The sequence below is a fragment of the Ahaetulla prasina genome, chromosome 1, assembly GCF_028640845.1.
Source record: "Ahaetulla prasina isolate Xishuangbanna chromosome 1, ASM2864084v1, whole genome shotgun sequence".
Lineage (NCBI taxonomy): Eukaryota > Metazoa > Chordata > Lepidosauria > Squamata > Colubridae > Ahaetulla > Ahaetulla prasina.
Window position 1 is genome coordinate 182,636,770 of NC_080539.1, and position 14,838 is coordinate 182,651,607.

Below are 14,838 nucleotides of genomic sequence, written 5' to 3' on the forward strand. Positions count from 1 at the left end.
TAAATATTTTATAATATTGTTAGTAAAAAATAATCCTGCAGAAGACACACATACAGTGAATTAAGGTCTGCACTAACCTGTTATGTAAATGGTGTAAGGATTTAACTGTGCAGCTTGCAAGGCTCATGAGATTATTTCTGTTGCAGTATTCACCTCCTGGAGCAGCATGACTTGGGAAGGACTGCTGCTGCTGCTTTAGTACTTCTAAACTAGCTACAGGATCTGTTTTAAGCAATGTAAAATTTTAATCTGAATTGTGAAAATTTCAGGTTATAGCTGTTTCCTCACAAATGAAGAAAAATAAGCATAATAAATGCAGTACATTCTATTGTGCAATAAAAACGCTATGTATAGGTAGTCCTCAAGTTCTTATCATAACAAAGCCTGCCCATTGCAGTCAGAAGGGCTGTTAAGTGAACCACCTCATTAACAACTGCCCAATTACTGCTCTCCCCAATGCATTTGTTAAATAAATGCATTAAGTGGAGCATGGGATGCCTTGTGGAGGAGGAGGCCCTGGGAGGCCTAATGCAGACACGAGTCCACCTGCTTTGGGTCTCCCAAGGCTTCCTCCCACCCTGTGAGATACCTCATACCTCCTTCCTGCCCACAGCCCTATGAGGCTCCTCTGTACTCCACCGTCACAATCACACACTTAAGTTTTGAGATCTTCAGAGCTCAAGGAGGTCAGGGTAGGGAAGGAGGACAGGCTGTTCTGTTGCCGGGCCATGTGACATAATTGAGAAGAAATCCTGTCTTGGAAAGGGAAAACCCTTTCATCATTGCTAGTCTTATATATGCTAGCACTGCTACTACTGGAGAAGCTAAAACTGTCTAGGAATGAGAGGAAAATTGGCAGGATTTCCTGTCCTCACTAGCATTAGCACAGCTAATGCTGGGGCAGCTTTGAAACTATCGACCAAGGTATCCTTTGGGACTGATTTAGGGAATTGGAGGTGGGTAGCACAGTGTTAGATGTTCACCTCCTTTCTCCAGTCCCAGTCGGTGTTAATAGGAAGTGATAGGTCCAGCTCACAGCCCCTTCTTTGTGGGGGTGCCATGGGCTCTCTCTATTCCTTTTTAACATTTACAATGAGCCCTGTGGAATTAAACATGGAACTGCTGGGCGAGAACATCTGTCACCATGGGATGAGGTATCAACAGTATGTTGATGATACTCAGTTATATGTCTCTATCCTGGGACAAGTGAATGATGCAGCAAATGTTCTTTTGTGGTACCTGGAGACTATTGGGGCCTGAATGGGGAACAACAGACATCAGCTGAACCCTAGTAAGATGGTGTGGCTATATATCCAGATCCGTAGTCTAGGATGAGGTTGCACTATGCCAGATGGACCTGGTGCATAACTGGGAATTCCTCTTGGACTCATGGCTCTTGCTCAAAGAGCAGGTGGTAGCTGCTACATGAGGCTACCTTTGAAAAGTATCTGGAAGCTTCAAATGGTGCAAAGTGCAGCTCTGTGAACTATACTACTAGTATAGTATACTAGATGCCCAAAGAAAGGCACATGTAACACCTCTGCTTCGCAAACTGCATTGGGTACCAGTTTGCTTCTGGGTCTAATTCAAGGTGTTGGTTATTACCTATAAAACCCTACATGGCATAGGGCCAGGCTACCTACAAAAACTGCTTCGTCCCATCACATCATCCCATCCCACACAATCAAACAGGGACATCAGTTAAATAATTTTGACTTAGTCTAGTAAGAGAGCTTTTTCTGCTGCTGCCCCTATTCAATGGAATATTCATTCTCTGGAGTTAAGGCAGCCCCCCCACTCTCCTGGCCTTCTAAAAAGGGATTAAAATGTGGCTCTGTGACCTTGTATGGGGAGCCCAAAGGAGTGCATAGTCGTGGGGTTGGTTAGCAACATTGAGAACCATCTCTTTGCCTTTGTCAACCAATTTTTAACAGGATTCATTATTTCTGCCTCCTTAAAAAATATAATTTTAAATTTTTAACTCAAAATTTTAACTAACATTTTATTTTTTTAATATATTGATTTATATCTTGATGTCTTATTGTATAATGCTACTTGCCTAGAGTACCCCTTTGAAGGCAACAGCTGAATGAAATGTAAGGTAAAGGTAAAGGTTCCCCTCGCACATACGTGCTAGTCGTTGCCGGCTCTAGGGGGTGGTGCTCATCTCTGTTTCAAAGCCGAAGAGCCAGCGCTGTCCGAAGACGTCTCCATGGTCATGTCTCAACACACGGAACGCTGTTACCTTCCCACTAAAGGTGGTCCCTATTTTTTCTACTTGCATTTTTACGTGCTTTCAAAACTGCTAGGTTGGCAGAAGCTGGGACAAGTAATGGGAGCTCACCCCGTTACACGGCAGCACTAGGGATTTGAACCGCTGAGCTGCTGACCTTTCGATCGACAAGCTCAACGTCCTAGCCCCTGAACCACCGCATCCTTGAATGAAATGTAAATATAAATATAAATAAAGTATTAAAAGTAGTGCATTTATTTCCTGCCTAACCATAATTTCAATGATATTAATTTTATTATGAGGAAGGTGATTGAAAACCTCTGAATTAAGATATATATTACTTCAGAATGTTTTTATGTAAGAAATAAACAATGGCTTAAGATTTTAATATTGCTAGTGACAATAAATTTTGAGAATATAGCATATATTGGCTTACAAATGCTAATTTGGCTATAACAGTCATCTGTTTTTATTATTCAAATTAATAAAACTGAATTAAAATTGTAATTGGAGCAAATATCCAATTATTTTATCAAAATATCACAAACAAAATAAATATGTTGTACCTATTTGTTATAGGCAAAGGACACATTTCCCCAAACAAGATTTTCATATAGATATAATTTTGCTATATAAATACCCCCAACTTAAAGCAGCTAAGCCATCCACTGAATCTCTCCATTGCTCTCTAACAACCTCTGTCTCATATCACTTGCAAAAAGTAAGAATACATTCTGTTAATAATTACCCTTTTTCAATTTCTGTAGCATAAAAAAATATTACCATGTTTCCCCGAAAATATGACATGTCCTGATAATAAGGACAAGCCTGATTTTTGGGATGGGTGTAAATGTATGCTGTCCCCTGAAAATAAGCCCTAGTGAAGGGTTGGGTGTGGGCAGCACAGAAGGTAGCTCTTCCCTTCTCTGGTCAGCTAATGGCAGCTGGGCTCCTTAATGGCAACCCGCAGATCAGCTGAGCTGATCAGGAACTACGCCAGTGTTCTTGGCGCTCACTCGCCTCCCATCCATTCATCCATTCCCCTTGCCTGAAAACTCCCGCCCACTCACAAGAGAGCAGCCACGGGCACCTCTTGCCACTTGGTGCCCATCCAGCAGATACCCCACCCACCCCTGGTCAGGCAGAACGCCACTCAGCGACTGAGCGGTATTCCAGGATCACAATGTTGATGAAGCTGGTGAGCACCAGGTCCTTGAGGAGTCTGTGCCACTGCCATTCCAACACTGAGGCTGGCTTCCTCTGTGGCTTCCAAACCCTGGCTGGAAGCTGCTGGAAGTGGAGAAGAGGACGGTCGTGCCAGCCGCCTGCTGCCGAATCCAGGGCAGAGTGTCTTCTGGCAGCGGGGCAGAAAGGCAGCGAAGGGTGAAGGAAGCCGCAGCTCCACGTGGGGAGTCCGCACCGCTGCCATTGCAGCACAGAGGCTGGCTTCCTCTGCGGCTTCCAAACCCCGGCTGGAAGCCGCTGGAAGCAGAGAAGAGGCTGGTCGGGCCAGCTGCCTGCTGCTGAATCTTCCGGGAACCAGGGCATCCGCATGGTTCGGAACCATAGAGCGGGATGGTTCCAGGTCCATGCTGCTGCCCCGGCCCCCGGAAGACTCGGCAGTAGGCGGCTCGCCCAACTGGCCTCTTCTCTGCTTCCAGCTGGGGTTTGGAAGCCACAGAGGAAGCCAGCCTCAGTGCTGGGATAGTGGCGAAGATTCCTTATGCAGGGCTGCGGCTCCATTCACCCTTTGCCGCCTCTCTGCCCCGGCTGCCGGAAGACTCTTTGCCCTGGCTCCCAAAGACTTGGCAGCAGCTGGCTGGCCCAACTGGCCTCTTCTCCACTTCCAGCGGCTTCCAGCCGGGGTATGCAAACCACAGAGGAAGCCAACCTCAGTGCTGGGATGGCAGCGGCATGGACTCCTCAAGGACCTGGTGCTCACCAGCTTCGCCCACATCGTGATTCTGGGATACCACTTAGTTGGTGAGTGGTGTTCTGCCTGGCCGGGGGGGGGGGGGAATGTGTGTCTGCTGGGTGGGCACCAAGTGGCAAGAGGTGCTGGGTGGCTACTCTCTTTGCAAGCAGGCTCCCAAAGAGCTGGGCGCAGGGATGTGAGGCATGGCCTCTGGCAAACAGCTGACAAGCAGCGCAACACAGCAGCAACCATGAGCACCCCCAAAATAATAAGATCCCTGACAATAAGGCCAAGCCCTTATTTTGGGGTTCAAAAGAAAATAAGACCCAGTATTATTTTCATGGAAACACACTATTTTGTTTACTCAGAATAAATCAAACAGAAACATATGTATATATATCATTACTTTACTTTTCAGTTTACTTAATAGAGATGATTTAGTAACAATTACACCAAAGCTATAGGATTCATCAGAAAAAACTCTCACATGAATTGCGTCCAAGGCTAGAAGAAATGGCTTCCAGTGGCATTTCTTTCTTATTTACTTTATGCCATTTTCTCACTAGAAACTTTAATCTTTGGAGATAGAAAAAGACAAACATTAATGAGTAACTTAAAACAACACACAAAATAATATTTCTATATTAACTATTAATTATCAAAGTTTACAAGTGCTGTCCAACCACAATACTTTGTTTTCTTATACTGGCCTTGTTTTTTCAAAAAAAATAAAAAAGGAAACAATGGATTAACGCTTTAATGGTTAACCAACCATTTAAATCCCATTAGTTCCATTGGACCTGCAATAATTTTTATTCAGCAGACGTTTCTTAGGTAAACTAGTATCAGGAAATAATTAATTAATGTATACCCTTTGAAAAAAAAGTACTAAAGATTAGTTACCTTAATATCGCAATGACCACGCGGACTGCAGATCTGAACTTGGTAAAAAAATGGCTTCGTGTTTCAGAAACATTCAGATCAGGAGGAGAAGGATAAATGCCCATGCGTGCTATCAGGGACAATGTTGCTTGTTCACATTCTTGAAATCCACCCAAAAGCAGAAGAAGGTATTTTTTCTGATAAACCAGGGCCTTTCTAAAACTCTCAGCTCTCAAATACTTACGATATAGCTTTTGTATCTAAATAAAAATAAAAATAATAAAAACAAAATAATAATTCTTATGGAGAGCTAAGAAACTATTCAAAAAATACTTCTTGTGAACTGCTTATGTTTCCATAATCATTTGTTTCCATCTATGGAAGATCTTTTATACTGGATAAAGCAAAGAAAATCTTATGGAGTTCTGGTAATTACAGTGCCTTAACAACAGTCATTGGGACTGGAATTTCCCTTATTAAATGAGTCATAAAGCACCAAGTCAGTGATTGCATCAACTGCATCTCTTAGCGCTGGCAATCCTGCCACTCCTGATGGCTGTCATTAAGCAAAAATTGCAGGATGTTACCTGATGACTACCTTGGACTTTCTGCTGTTCTTCAACAAGTAAAGGATTATTGTAGTGGGGGGAAAATGAAGGAAGAAGAAACATTAGCTATGTTTGCCAGCTTGAGTTAAATACAAAGTAACAAAGGTAGGATAAAAATCAAATATATATGATTTTTATCCCACTTTATTACATATTATATATACCAGGGGTATCAAACTTGATTTCATTGATGGCTGCATCAGGGTTGTTTGACCTGAGGGGGCCGTGGCAACTCAGGTTGGGGGGCCCTTTTGTGGCCCGAGTGCTTTGTCAGCGAAAATGGGCTGCCGAGCTCAGTTTCCAGCTGTGACGGCCTTCTGCAACCCTATCAGTGAAAACAGAACCCAGAACAGAGGTGAAATGCTCCCGGTTCAGACCAGTTCGTCCGATCCGGTAGTGATGGTGACTGCTGGTTCGGAGAACCGGTGGCAAAAATCCCTGGTCCTGCCCCCCACCTCTGCAGAGGTTTGTTTGTTTGTTTTTTACTTTTAAAAGCAGTTTTTCTTCAGCCGAAAACATGCCTTTAAAAGTAAAAAAAAGCCTTTGAGGATCCTGCGCCTCAACTGAGATCGGCAAAGCCTTTTTTTGTTTTGTTTTGTTTTAAAAGGCTCCTCTGGCGATCTCATCTGAGTTCCTCATCAGCAGAACCTTAAAAAACATGTTTTCTACAAGCTCTTCAGCTGAACAGCTTGTAGAAAACTTCCTTTTAAGAAATTCTAAGGCACTTACCTGATTACTGATTTAACTAACGCATGGCTTTCCCAGCCCGAAAGGAGCAGTTTCGGCACAGACAGAATCAATCAGTTGCTAGCTAATCTATTTCCTCAGTGAGCAATTAATCTGCCTGTTTTGCTGGCTGAGGAACTCTGGGAATTGAAGTACACAAACCTTAAAGTTACTAAGGTTGGAGACCCCTGATCTAAAAAATATAAATAAAATAAAATAATAAAATAAAATATTTGTGCAGCTTTCTGAGATTTGGTGTGTTTCTGTAGTGTTTCACTCTAACTACACGAACACACAAAATCTCACAAAGCTGTATCTGGCAGTGTGTGTGTGTGTGTGTGTGTGTGTGTGTGTGTGTGTGAGTCAGTTGTGTTGTGTGTGTGTAAAGTGTGAAAGTTGGTTTTTGAGCTTTTTGTGGCTGTGTGAGGTTCCTGCTTGTTGCAAGGGCCATTTTGGGTGAAGTGCAGCTGCTTTTACATTGTGTGTGAGTCAGTTGTGTTGTGTTGTGTGTGTATGTGTAAAGTGTGAAAATTGGTTTTTGAACTTTTTGTGGCTGTATGAAGTTCCTGCTTGTTGCAAGGGCCATTTTGGGTGAAGTGCAGCTGCTTTTACATTGTGTGTGAGTCAGTTGTGTTGTGTTGTGTTGTGTGTGTGTAAAGTGTGAAAGATGGTTTTTGGTACCACTTATTGTTTTGTATACTTTGTTTATTATATTTATTATTTATTGTTATTGGCTACACCCACCCAGTCATCTGACCACCAAGCCACACCACCAATTAAGCCACGCCTACAGAGCCAGTAGGGAAAATTTTTAGATTTCACCCCTGACCCAGAACTGTCGCACTCAGCTGTCACGAGCTCCATTTTCAGCTATGATGGCCCCCTGACCATCTGCCAGGGAAAACGGAGCTCCGTTTTTCCTGGCAGAGGCATCGCAGACCGGTGCTTTGCTGTTTCCAGGACGGTCCCGTGGGCTAGATCTAAGCATCCTATGGGCCGGATTCGGCCCCCGGACCTTGAGTTTGACACCCAATATATACAAATATACATACAGTGGGGAAGTCACAATGAAGTTATAAGTGTCAGGCAGTACACAAGCAGGTAAGTGGCTGCTACCAAGGGGAAAGAGTAGAGGGGATTTGATTTAAATCAAGTTGATTTAAATCACTAGTAAAGAGGTTTGATTTAACTCAAGTCGATTTAAATCATAATTTTTAAAGAGTAACTATCATCTCTGTCCCACAGCGACTGCTCCACTGACCTGCTGTTGGCTCACCAACCATCCCATTCACTTGATGATGCGGCAGTGACACAACAAGGTGAGGGACATGGCAGGCAGCATGTGAGTGGACTAACAGGATCTGAAATGACAGGTGCTCTTTAATATTATATTTATAAGCTGCTTAGAAGATTTCACATTCATTTTTACTGCTTGCCCTTCCTCCTCACACTTAGAGCCTGGTGGTACGGACACATTTCTCTTCAAACAATTATACAGTTTGTAGTGTATCTAGATTTGCAAAACAATGGGAAAAAGGAATATTCCTGAACTTTGTTTTATGATTTATCTCATGGTTATTGTGAAATTGTGTGAGTGCATCAAATGCAGTGCATGTTATCTCAGCTTGCAGAGCTTGGATTCATTGAATGAGTTTATCAAAAGTATAAATATTGCAGAATATACAGCTTCATGCTACATAACTAAGCTCCATTTCATGCTGAATAAACTAAATTATTAATGCATCTTAAATAGAAAACTATCTTAAATAGATTTTTTACTGCAGAAGCATTTTATTAAAATAAATTTGATAAAAATAAAAAAAATACAATTTAAATAAAAAAATCCTAATCTGATATTTTTATTTTTTCAAAAAATATCATCGATTTTTATCCACCCTAGGGGAGGGGGAGGAGACTGCATTAATGGCCATTGAGATGCAGGCTGAGCATCGTGGGGCCAGCTGCTGCCGAGTTGGAAGGGTGTACAAGGGCAGGTAGCTGGCACAGTGCAAGCAAAGCACGGCCAGAAGTGGCTGCTGCCAGGTGAGGGTGGTGCACTGGCAGCCTTTGGGGAATGGTGTGTGTGTGTGTGTGGTATGGTTTGGCCAGGGCTGGCTGCTTCTGGGCTTGCAAGACTGTAGGAGAGCATGTGGCTGTCTAGTGTGAGTGGGACCAAGAAGTGGCTGCTGCAATGAGGTAACTGCTGCTGGAGGCACAAGGTTGTGCAGATGTGGCATGAGCACAGTGGGCCTAGGGTTGGATACTGCAAGATAGGGAAAGCTGCATAGGTGGCTGCCATTGGGGGTGCAGCAGTTCCACATGAATATTGTTGTGACTCGTCCTCCCTCCTCCCCTCAGCCGGGCCCCTCCCGTCTCCAACCGGGCCTTTTATCAGACTCCGAGTCTGATAATGAAGATGAACGGCCTGTCATGACTGCAGCCCCCGGCCCTGGCCCCATGCCCGGAGAGGATTCAAGGAGTGAAAGGAGAAGCCCAATAAACTTCTCTCATACAGCGTGTGTTCTTTTGGCTCAGCCTTCAGAGCAGGAAGCCAGCCAGGTGGTGGAATTACCCGGGCCTACTCCGTCTGACCCCTCCTTTTCCCAGAAGCTGACAGCAAATCCAGCTGAAGACAATTCAAAGTGGGAGGACCCTCACTTCCGGAGATCTGAAAGGCGACGCCAGCAGAAGAAAGGGTGGGGCAGGCCTGGATAAATGCTGAGTCATGGAGCCACACCCCACAGCCTATATAAAGGACCTGCTTTTGGCATTCCAACCTTGAGTCAAGCAAAGTCTTATCTAGTTTGCTGATATCGGACCCTATCGCTGAAGTCACAACTTGGACTTCTTCCTGCCCTGATAAACCTCTAAGGCACTTGGCAAGCTGCAGAGGCTTCGTTGCCAAGTTTGTTACGGACTTCCTTGACTCGTTCGTCGGAGTGGGGGTGGGACACGACAAATATGGAATGTAAGATCCCCAGAATTTTCAGAGGAAAAAGCCATGGGAGTCTCAGCGATTTACCAGACCATCCTCCTCCAACCTTTATGTGTACCAGGGATCGTTCCATGGAGGTTTTTCCGTGGACTGAAGGGGGTGTGGTTTGTGTGCTGCCTGCATCTGTTGGGTGGGGTTTCACTTATTTGTGTGGACCAGTTTCTGGCATGCTGCGGACTGATGCCAGTCCACAGACCAGGGGTTGGGGACCCCTGTACTAGAGCAACTCAGAACCTTTCCTACCAGCTCTTTGACTTTGCTTAGGGGAAGCTAATAGCAAAGGTTGCAAGTGATTATGATGTGATATAGGATACTGCAAGTGTGGTAAATGCAAGTCAATTACTAAGCACCAAATCATGATCACAGGAGTGCTGGGATGCCAGTACTTAAAGAACTAGTTTCACTCAGTGCTGTCATAATTTCAAGCAGTTGCTGAACAAATGGTCATTAACCAAGAACTACCTATAGCTTAATGAGAGAAAAGTTATTTGCATTGCAGAAGTTGCACTAAAAAAGGTAAAGATTCCCCTCGCACATACGTGCTAGTCATTGCCAACTCTAGGGGGCAGTGCTCATCTCCGTTTCAAAGCCGAAGAGCCAGCGCTGTCCGAAGACATCTCCGTGGTCATGTGGCCAGCATGACTCAACGCCAAAGGCGCACGGAACACTGTTACTTTCCCACCAAAGGTGGTCCCTATTTTTTCTACTTGCATTTTTACGTGCTTTTGAAACTGCTAGGTTGGCAGAAGCTGGGACTAGTAACGGGAGCTCACCCCGTTACATGGCAGCACTAGGGATTCGAACCGCCAAACTGCCGACCTTTCGATCGACAAGCTCAGCTCAGCTGTCTTAGCCCCTGAGCCACTGCATCCCTTCACTATGCACTAGACATACAAAATAAGGGCTGGATCCAACAATATCAATTAGCTGAATGTTCTGTTGTTTAGGACAGTAAACGTATATCCATGTTTTGTTAATGTTCATAGTTGTACAGTTCTGAATAAATGCTAAGAATTAAGCTTTTGTATCATTCTTATAAAGAATGAAGTTTAGATTTATTATGGATTTTTTTTCAGTAACTGGAAGTTGAAAGAGTTAACCATTACATCTGAAGAATGTAAAAGGATTAAAACAAAACTGGTCTGTTTCAAATATTTTGGGGATTATTTTTCAAAAATATTTAAAAATCTTCCCTTCTGCCAAATTAACTATTTTGGATGGTGGACAACAATCCAATATGGTTGGTAGATGACATCCAATCTGAGAATCTAGAGTAGAAAAAATGGAGCAGCAGCTCATCCCAAATTCTTATTTTTTTTTCCTTTAGCCAGAACACTCAAATATTCATGTGATAAAAGAAAATTTACCTTGGCTGTTTTGTATGTTCCTAACTCTAAAAACTACATGAATCAGACACTACTTATTTTGAAATTTCAGCTATTAAATTAAAATTCCCCCTTCTCTTGCCAAGCACACCAAATCCCAGACTGCTTTTCTTTCTCATTCCCAGAAAAACAATGAACAAAAATAATAGAAAAATTGAAGATGGCATTTAATTTCGTTGTACGAGATGCAATGACAATAAAGTAAACTTAACTTAAATATAGTTACAGTGTTGTTTACCTTTGGGCTGGAAGATATCACAGTTTGCTTATTTTCTGGCACATTTGTTTTGGTTGCTGCATAGTTTGTTGCTTTCAAATCATTCTGTAAACCATGCTTATCCTGGTAAATATACCCGTCTGATGCTTGCACAGAGTGAATTATACTTGTAGGGATAACCTAAATGTAACATTTTAATAATGTGATACAAACTTCATAATACAAGAAAACTGCTTTAATTTAACAATATAAATATATATGTTAAAAAAATTAAATCCACTGTGGCAAATCAAGCTGCTACAACATTAAAAGAAGACTGGATAACTTCCTGAGGATACCTAGATTGCACCTTTACTGACTTCTGGCAACAGTCTGGACTAGATCCTGCAGTTTTCTTGGCAAGTTTTCAGAAGTGATTTGTTGATGGAGTGGATCAAAAAGGTTATTGGAATGTCTTTGGAAAAGTTATAAGTTACTAAAGACAAGATAAAGATGCCAAATGTGTGGCCCTATAGTCGGCACCAGTCACCCTGCCTTGATGGTTCTTAAATTAATTGAATGGTGGGACTTCTCTAAAGAAACAAAATGCTCATTATTTTTAATCTTCCCAAAAATTGTGAAAAAACCTAAATAATTGCTTTGCTGAAATTCAATAGCTTCTTTTTGTTGATTGATGTTGTAGCAATGTATCTTTGATGTTGTCTCTCCATCTTCTGCTAGGTCTACCTCAAGTTCTCCTCTTTTTGTATATACCTTGTATGGTATAGATCCTCTCTTTGCCTCCCTCACACCATTCCTAAGCTTTCCTTATACACTTGTGCACCCTCCCCAACCTTTGTAATATTTCCTTCACACCCCTTGTGAACTCTCTCTCTCTCTCTCTCACACACACACACACACACACACCTCATTTAATTTCCCAGGGAAAGATTTGGAGGGGAGAGTAGTTTATTATGATTTTTTTATTTTTTATAATAAAATAAATATATTTAAATATTATAAGATACTATTATACACACACACACACACACACACACACACACACAATATATATATATATATATATATATATATATATATATACACACACACACACACACACACACACATATACTGTTGTGTCTTGCCCGCTCTCACAGCAGCCTGGGCCTTCTTATCTGCTCCCGAACACGGAGGAATGTATGCCTCCCGTTCCCAGTCCTGGCTCCATGCCCAGACAAGCTGAAGAGGAGGGGGCACCTCCCGGTTCCAGCCCTGGCTCCATGCCCAGACAAGCAGAAGAGGAGGAGACACCTCCCGGTTCCAGCCCTGGCTCCATGCCCAGGCAAACGGAGCAGCTAGACCCCTCCCCCTCCTCCACAGCATGTGAGCCTGAGGAAGGTTTATTTCCAACAGCTGCTGATTGGAGTGACCCTCGCATCAGAAGACTGGATAGGCGGAGGCAACAGAAGGAAGGGAGGGGCAGGCCTTAATGAGTGCTGAGTCATGGAGCCACACCCCATGGCCTATATAAAGGATCTGCTTTCTGGCAGTCTCTGAGTCAGGCAAAGTTGAACTTATCTTGCTGAAGTCACTTTCTGGTCTCCTGCCTGCTCTGAGGACTTTGCTAGGACTTTTGGCAGAGCTGCAGAGGCAAGCCTGATTCGGATTTCCCTGACCCGGCCGTCAGCGGAGGAGTGGGACACGACATATACATATATAAAATGTTATATAAGAATAATATAAGAATAGTTAATTTATTTTAGACAATCTACGGTTTTAAAAGACAAGAATATAGGTTTATGCCAAGATTTTGCCACAGAGGCTTTTCAAACCGCAAAGCTTGGAAAAATAGGTTGCTACTCTGAGAGTTTTCTTGCCATTTTTAACATGGATCTAGACTGCGATAGTGTATCGCACACTGAAATCTGAGCAGAGAACGTCAAATTGTGTTTTGATTTGCCTGTACCTGGTACTAATTCAAAACTGATGTGATACTTCACAGCTTTATTATTGTGGGGAAAATAGGAAGAGGATAGTGTTGGATATGTTTGCTGTCTTGAGTTTTGTAAAAATAATAAAAGCAGGATATAAATAATTAAAATAAAATATTTTATGTTATTGGAAGACATGAGATATTAGCTGGCTTTCCATAAATTAAAACCTGTAACTAAAGTCTAAATAGTTATTTATGAAAAGAAAATGTAACCACTTACCACAGGTTTGGAAGAAGCCAATAATTCTTTGAGTTCAAGTATATGAAGTAAGGCTGCAACTATCTCATCATTTGATGCAGACCAATTTATTGTTCTGTTAAGTACAAGACAGAAAATTTTAATTTAGGTAGCTATGTGACAACTAGCTGTCCCCAAAAACAGATATATAACTCTGTATTGAGCAAGTTAGCTAAAGATAGTAAATTTGTGTAAAAACAATTAACTAATCTTATGTAGAACTTTACAGTCATATAAAATTAATATTTACCAGCCAACCTCAAAAATTATTTTGGCCAGGGAACAATTTCTGCTACTCAGAATCTTCATACAGCACTTGCCTAAAATCTGGAAAGCAGTTAATATTCAATACAGAAAGCAGAGATACATGAACCACAGAATTAAAGCTTTCTGATTAAGTATTGCTAATCGAAATGTAATATCAGGTATTGCCGTTAACATTTTTTCCAGGGAAACTGATATTTCTTAAAAGATATAGACAGCGTGTCCAATTATTAGAATGGATGAGTTCCCCTTATTTCTCCAATTTCTAGAAAATGTTTCTAAAGCAAAGAGAATTCTTAAAAGAATACTCACTTGTCTATAGCTTTATATATGAACTCAGAAAGATACGCAGCAACAAGAACCAGCTGTTCTCTGATGTTTTCCAATATCTGTTGTTCAACATGCAAACTTACAGTATCAGTTGTAAAAGTTAAGTTAGCATAATTATTTTTTGAAGGAAATTGGTTATATTTTTTTAATAATATTTCTTGATTCTTCAGATCTTCTAGCATTTGTTGCAATTCCTTGAATCTCACACAGTTATGCAAATATTGTAATGTGGACTCATTCTATTGGAATAAAAGATACAGTAATTTGTATAATATCCAATAATGCATATGCACAATATTCATAAACGGAGGGAACTTGTCAGTGTTGTTGATTTTTAATTGACAAAAATATCATTTGAAATACATTTCTCAACATCTGAGTATCCTGAGATTTTTTAAAATTGCATTAATACTTCTGCAGTCATATACAGAGAAACCAAAGAACCTTTTGGGGTACAAGAGGCACCTTGCGATAGTTGTGCTAAGAGAAATAAGGACTGAGTATGCCAAGCTGATATTATATCACAGGGACAACCAGAATATGATGAACAGGTTGCTGAGGCTGCAAAATGTGGTATCTATCCTTCTGAGTATTCAACATGAATGACAATTTAAAAATGACTTTCAAAGACAACAAGGTCCTAGGCAGTAAAATGGGAACATAAATATTGTTTTGGTAATCTTTCCACCTATCAGGATAAAACCCTTTAACGTGTTGTAAGAGGAACAGGATTCTAGAAGTCAACAATTAGCTATATATGGGAGATTGTGCTGCTATCTTGAGTTATTTGATCATGGATCTTTTACACAAAGAACTCATAAAAAAGGGTGGGCTACATCTCATGGACCTGAGAAGTATGTGCTCAACAGGTATCTCACCATTCTCAACAAGAAAGCATTAAATTGAAGAAAAAGGGGAAGGACAGTGAAAGCCCAGGATTGAATGTATCAGTAAGGACTGTGACCAACTGTCAGGCGCAAAAGATCAGGTCCACACTTGAAGGGCCAATTAAACTGATTTATTGCTACTCATGCTTACACACAGTAATATTCTCAACTGATATTTAACAC

General features: G+C 41.7%; 1 protein-coding gene across 6 annotated transcripts in view; it reads right to left on the minus strand.

The window, feature by feature from the left end:
• The window catches only part of PCNT (pericentrin), a 95,014-nt gene that overhangs the window by 5,907 nt on the left and 74,269 nt on the right, over positions 1-14,838 (minus strand). For 5 of the 6 annotated variants that reach the window (XM_058184335.1, XM_058184329.1, XM_058184318.1 and 2 more), the window contains 6 exons: positions 13,751-14,007; positions 13,157-13,250; positions 10,983-11,141; positions 5,052-5,290; positions 4,636-4,724; positions 78-222 (listed from right to left, as the gene is read on the minus strand). In XM_058184335.1, the coding sequence (XP_058040318.1) occupies positions 78-222; positions 4,636-4,724; positions 5,052-5,290; positions 10,983-11,141; positions 13,157-13,250; positions 13,751-14,007 (983 nt within the window). Of the gene's footprint in view, positions 1-77; positions 223-4,635; positions 4,725-5,051; positions 5,291-7,625; positions 7,726-10,982; positions 11,142-13,156; positions 13,251-13,750; positions 14,008-14,838 lie in introns of those variants that run through there. The other variant, XM_058184338.1, reaches the window with a different exon arrangement.